This window comes from Entamoeba invadens (assembly GCF_000330505.1).
Source record: "Entamoeba invadens IP1 unplaced genomic scaffold scaff_1105074726065, whole genome shotgun sequence".
In the NCBI taxonomy this organism is placed as follows: domain Eukaryota; phylum Evosea; order Mastigamoebida; family Endamoebidae; genus Entamoeba; species Entamoeba invadens.
This window is the reverse complement of record NW_004440199.1, coordinates 43,875-50,710: the sequence shown is the minus strand read 5'-3', so window position 1 is coordinate 50,710 and position 6,836 is coordinate 43,875. Positions and strand designations below refer to the sequence as shown.

Here is a 6,836-nt window from a genome sequence, read left to right as displayed (position 1 = left end):
TTCGCATGACTGTATCTTTATTTTAACTAATATTTATTTATTTAATATTTAAATTCATAAACTATTATATTAATTATAATTTATTTTAATAGTTATTAGTAATATAACTTTAGATTAAACTAATATAATTTAATATTATTTATAGTATATATATATAAAATATACTAATATCAACAAGAAAAAATGCTAGTACTTAAACTATAATTATATAGTTCGGTTTTTTGTTTTGTAAACAAAGGATCTGGGGAGTTTAAAAATACACAAAACAATTTCAAATTTGCCAACAAAAAATTCAGTGCAGAAAGTCAAAAAATACCGAACCATGGTTTGGTGTATTATTTAAACACTCGGCTCATTATATTTGTGACAATTATGTTTTGTCATTGATGTAAATGCTTACATTTATAATTTATAAACTAATTGTTAAGATTTGTTAATTAAAATTGTTATATATTTCAAAGTGTAAAAAAATAAAAAGTGTCAAATGACGAGTCACAAAAACTGAATTAATTCACAGAGTGGATTTATTTCTTCTCCTCCTTCTTTTCAGTGGCAGCAGCCTTTGGTGCGGCTTCCTTTTGTGCAGCAGCAGCTCCCTTCTTTCCTCCCTTCTTTGGCATGTGTTTTAAACAAGTGATTTAAAAGTTACCGTCTTTCCTCTTATATAGCAATCGTTATTGTGGATGTTTACCAGCCCGTATTATTATACCATTAATCGGGAATCCCAGGTGCCACATCACCGCTCGTTTTTTGGTGTGCTATTTACAACAATGATGTGGCGCGTTGTGGCAGTGAATGTTAATGAAAAATCGTGTGATCTGCCGAGTTTAAATTTTTGTGCAAAAATTTCAACATTTTTATGCTACGATAGACATATAATGTGAGATAAAACAGTATGTCTTGAGTTGTGGCATATCACATTTTGTGGGATAAATATTTTTGATTGAAAAGAATAGCTGTTTGTCATCGCAATACACCTGTTGTGTAAGAGAAAACCCGGCTGTCATATATCACAAAAATATATACTCTATAAAAGAAAAAACAGCAACTTTCAAATCACTCATTTAAAACACATGCCAAAGAAGGGAGGAAAGAAGGGAGCTGCTGCTGCACAAAAAGAAGCCGCACCAAAGGCTGCTGCTACTGAAAAGAAGGAGGAGAAGAAATAAAATATATTTTAATTCACTACAAGTTTAATATTATTTTTTTAAATTGTTATGAACAATTAACATCATTATTAAATTTTTATATATAAGTTAATATATTTTCTGTTAATAATATACACTCAACAAGTAAGTTTTAAACAAGTACAATCAAAATATTAATAATATTGAAATTATTAACTTAAGCTTTAATTAATTTAATTCTTAAAAACAATGATAAAGTTTTTTTAATGTAAACCCACTTGATACATTTTATCATAATACAATAGATTTCGATTTCGTTGAATTTGGTTATTTTTAATATAAATTGTAAGTAGCTAAAAACAAACGCCAAAGCAAAAGACTTTGATTTTAATTGTATTATTGGAAAATTGCAATATATTATCTTTAATACAATTATAAAAACATGCATACCCAAGTTTTTCAAGTTCACTCACAAAATAAAACAATTTGAAATAATAGTTTGGAGACTAAATCGACTTGATAAAATGTTTTTAAATATAAAAATTGATAATCGTTAATAGTATTCTATTATTATTATTTTAAATTAAATTATTCGGTGTAAAAATGTTAAACTTCAAAAAATTAAAAATTACTCGAACTCATACCAATTGATTTTTAATCAAAACTGATATTTAACTTGGTAATTGTAATGAACAGAATTGATGTGTTTTTTATGCAAATCGTCACAAAATACTTAATGAATCCCACCGACTTTATTAATATTGTTTGTGTATGTAAAAAAGTATCGGTATGTGCTTGAAAGAATTAGAATAAACCCAATACAAATAACACCACAAAATATGAATTTATTTCCTAATATTCAAACACAAAATTTGTTTACTCCATTCGATGTAAAACTTACAAACACAAATATTGAGCGACTTGAATTCTTTTATCCTGTTTCTTATGACAAATTTTTAGAAGAGAAGAAACATTTTAATATTTGTCCTTTTGTAAAATACACAAAAGAAGACAGAAAAAAGTATGGCAACACAATTCCCCAAAATGTGTGTTGTATTGACAACAACTGTTTTAAAAATTGTGAGGAAGAAGTGATAACCATCCCAAATAACATTCGAGTTATTTTAAATAAGGCTTTTACATCAGCACATATCCGAGAAATTGAAATACCAAATTCTGTGACGTTTCTTGGCGATAGCGTGTTCGATGGATGCACCAATTTAACACGTGTTGAACTTCCATCTTCACTTCAACACATCCCCGAACAAACTTTTAAAAAATGTGTGTCTTTAAAAGAAGTTAAAATACCATCATCCATCACTGCATTTGGAAGTGACTGTTTTGGTCCGGACTGTGGGATGGAGTCCATTGTTGTTGCACCAAATATTTGTGTTTCGTTTTATGCATTTGAATTTTCCAATCTAAATCACATTGAATTTGTTGGTCAATCAATCATAGCAGATCATGTGTGCGACCATTGTTTGTTATTGAAAAGTGTGAAAATGGACACCACTGTAAAGGTCATTGGAAGTTACGCGTTTCTTCATTGTGAAAAACTTGAGGATATCAATGTCCCATCATCACTTCAAATTATCAACACATCCGCTTTTGAAAAGTGCACTTCTTTAAGCAAATTTGTAATTCCAAATAAGCTTCTGTGTATCAATGCACGTGCATTTTATAATTGTTCCAATATAAAAGAATTGAATTTCCCAGATAACACCAAATTTTGTGTTATTTGGAAATAACATTAAAATTTTTACTAATTGTACCAAATTAAGTGCATTGACATTCCCAAATTTTATTGGTAAATTGACATTTGCAATCAGTAAAGAGGAAGAAAAACTTATGAATAAATTTGGGTATACTGCACTTGATGTTGTTACTGATGTTGATAATGAAAGCCCTCCAGTAGACAACAACGACGAAGAAAAACTTGCAGACGAGAAATTGCATGAAGTGAAGACCAATTCAAAGTGCAATGAAGTTGTGTTGTACAATTTAGAACAATGTAAAGTGTTTGATTTACGCGATGCGGAAAAAATCAGTGGACAATGTTTTGAATACAAAGACTATCTTAAAACGGTGTATTTCCCATCATCTCTTGTGGACTTTGATATGGAATACATTTATAATCAAACAGAGAACCCAGTTGAAATATCAGAGAATTATTGCATCGATATGTACAACAATTTTTCGTTTGATCTGACTCACAATTTTGTGTTTCCAACTACCATCACTAAAATTAGAAATCACAACATTTGGTATGGATGTAATGGAAAATTTGTGGTGCCAATTACTGTAGTTGAAATAAGCAAGAACGCGTTCAATTCGTCAATATATCTCGAAGAACTAGTAATACCACAAAGTGTCACCAAAATAGGAAATGGATTTGTGAGTGGGTGTCGTTCATTAACAAAAATAGTGTTTGAAAACGGCACTTCGTTTGATTTAAAAAGCATCACAGCAAGTGACGATATTATTGTGCAAAAGTTAACAGAAGACAAAACACTGACCAAATTAATAATACCAAATGGAGTGACTTATGTAACAAATTATGTTTCAGAACTTGCCGATTTAAAGGAATTATTTTTACCTTCGACACTTGAAAAAGCAGACAAATACTTGTTTTGTAATAACAAGAATTTGACCAAAATTGATACAAATGGAGTAGACAATAACATTTTTGTGGTGAGTTACGAGTGTCATTTACGGCTGAAAGCACTTGGGTATCTATTTAATAACATTAAATTGACGCAAGATGATATAAAGGAGTTTGGGTACATTTGGGATTCAAAATTATGTTGGCAAGACGAGAGGGTGGTTAAGCTTGAAATGAGTAAAATGTGTGTAACACGTACTATTGACACTTCAGATGATCACCACCTTAGATATTTAAAATTCTTAGAAACTGAAGATATGAGTGTATATTACCACGAGTGTATAAGAATGAGTGACTGTGACAAATTACATTCGAGTATGTTTGTTAATTGGATCTTTCTCACAAGTGTTGTGTTACCAAGTAATGTAATAAAAATATTATATGGCTGTTTTGTTGATTGTTATCGCCTGAAAACACTCACCTTACCCAAAAGTGTCACAAAATTGGCAAGTACTTGTTTCTATGGATGTATTTCGTTCACAATCAGGCGTTTTTTAAAATTTACTCATTGAGTGCCGCTGCCCAAAACTGCGCCCATATAAATTTTAGTGTATTTTTCTTCTTCTTTTACCATATTTTTTGAAAAAAAGCCTCATTTTTAAGAAGAAAAAAAGAATTATTTGGTTTACCATTTTTCATTTCTGTGTAGATTATTAGGTTGGTTTTATTGTGATTTTCTGAATTTTAGGATGAATTGATTACCACTTCCAAATATCAAATTAGTGAAAAAGTTAACAAATGGTCTTAAAAAATCCAAATAAAACGGGTGGAGCACATTTTGAAAACTTCAACGGAGCAAAAGGTACACAAGTTAACAAAATGAATACAAATATAGCTTTCGTACAAATCTATAAATAATAAAATAGATAATTTATCTTTCAAAACAGCAAACAAAATGATGTGTTTAGTACCAATTACTCAAACAAACAATATAAACAACACACAAAAAAATAAACAAGATACCATGAAACATAAATCGTGTTCGATGCAATACTTCAAAAAAATCAGTAAACATAGAAATAGTTGCCGACTCAAACAATAACAAGAAAAACAATGGTAAAATATTTAACAAACAGGGAAATCGCTCTGAAACATGATTAATAAACGAAGCTACAACCAAACACACTTAAACTATTACCATACAATTTTAAACACTATACAACAACTATAAAAATATTATAAAACAACTATACCAAAACCATCGTAAGTAAAACAAAAAACTATATAATAACTATAATAATATTACAAAAATAAACTATTTGACGAAAACAATAATAAGATCATAATTAAAAACTAATATTTAATAATTAATTAATTATAAAAAAATTACTAAAAGTCGGGCACTAATTAATTGTAATACATCAAACATAATAACAATAACATCAATTTATAATTAGAAGATGCATGACAAGATGGAAAACAAGAAAGAAGGGGTACTACTTGTTAATCCAATTTCGAATTGAAACAAAAATATGAACCAAGAATCCATTTATAGATTGTTCGAAAACATGCTTAGTAAACAAAATACAAATTTGAATGATTTATAACGAAGCTTATTATTTTTCTCGCTTACCTTCTCGCTCAAAACAATGCCGCTTCTTTTCTCCGCTTTCTCTGCTTTCTTTCCTCTCTTCTTGCCACTCTATATGTTTTTTAAGTTCTGATGATAAAATATAAATTGAAGTTATCGATTTGTTTCAATTTTGTATAGAAACCCTGGTTCTTTATTAAAAATAGAACATCACCTTTTTTCGTGTCATCAGTAAGATCCATCGCTAAATATGAAATTGTTATCTTAAAGCTTTTCTTTGTGGAATTATTAGAGTCTACCAATAGACTCTAACTTGGAGTCTATCTTAAATAGACTTGAGGCATCTAGTCATAATCAAACCATTAAAATATAATTAAAATACAATATTTTATAAATAACAAGACTCTTGTATTTAAACCAGATTTTAATATAAAAAACTATAATAATGAAAAAAATTAATAATCCTCGTTTTTTGTGTTTCACTTCATTTCAAAGTTTTTTAAGCACTTACTTGATCAACGTAAAGCTATTTATTGTTCAGACATTCTCCAGACTATCTGCAATTCTTAATTCATTGTCTCTGACTGATTGTTGTGTCTTCTTCAAATCGGCTTGTGTCTTACCTATTTGAGCGTCAAAAGTAGCTTCCTTCTGTTCGAATTCTACAAGTTTTCTCTCGGCCTCTTCAACCTCTCTAGTGTATTTTTTGGTTTGCTTCTCAACCTTAAGCAGCGGCGTTTTTGTGTTTTTTCCTTCTCTGGTTTAATTACATCCAATTCTGTTTCATATTTCGCTTTCGATTTAGCAATTAAAGCTCCAGTTCCACCAGCGTCCGCCAATTTAGATTTCAAATCGATAACTTTAAATTGAAGTCTTTAAATTTGGTTTGTTGTTTCACTGCTCTCTCTTTTTCAAGTTCCTTCTGTAAATCAGCTTTTTGAGCAATCAACGAGTTGATAGATTTCTCAGCTTGTTTTTTATATTCACCGAATTCGTTTTATTTCTCCATCACTTCTCTAAGCTACTCGGCGTATTTCTTCTTCTGGGTTTTAGTCTGTTGAGCAGTTATTCTTTCAAGATCAAGTTGCTCATTCTACTCAGTCAATTTCTTCTCATAAGTGTTCTTCGATTGTTTATAAGTCTTAGCAGCCAGTCAAGACCTTCCAACACAGTCTTCATTCCAGACATATTGTCTTCAAAGCCGTCGCATTTGTCTTGTTACTCGTCGAGTTAAGCTCCCTAAAGAGTTGGCCACATACACTCTGGAGTCTCTTTCTTTTCAACTGAAAGGAGGTCTTTATCATTCGCCAAATTTCTCGACTTCTCTTTGATTTCGTTATATTTTATTCTTATTTTTTTTGCTACTTTTTAACAATTTCAAGTTTTTTATTTGCTTACTCAATTAATTGTTTTCTTTTTATCCCCAAACCAGTCGGCTTGTCAAATATAAATTCGGGACATTTCATAGTAATTTAACTATATTAATATCATTTCATTGTTTAAAACATAAATTTAA

The 6,836-nt window shown here is 29.7% G+C and overlaps 2 protein-coding genes across 2 annotated transcripts; both read left to right on the top strand.

Annotated features, from left to right (window-relative positions):
• Positions 1-1,966: 1,966 nt before the first annotated feature.
• Positions 1,967-2,875, top strand: EIN_334970 (hypothetical protein; the record flags this gene model as incomplete). Its single annotated transcript, XM_004255268.1, has 1 exon — positions 1,967-2,875. One exon carries the CDS (start codon positions 1,967-1,969, stop codon positions 2,873-2,875), a length of 909 nt encoding a protein of 302 aa, XP_004255316.1.
• Positions 2,876-2,975: 100 nt separating this feature from the next.
• On the top strand, positions 2,976-4,301 carry EIN_334960 (hypothetical protein; the record flags this gene model as incomplete). The annotated part of the gene is made up of 1 exon (XM_004255267.1): positions 2,976-4,301. The coding sequence occupies one exon, from the start codon at positions 2,976-2,978 to the stop codon at positions 4,299-4,301; it is 1,326 nt and encodes a 441-aa protein (XP_004255315.1).
• Between the last annotated feature and the right edge of the window lie 2,535 nt (positions 4,302-6,836).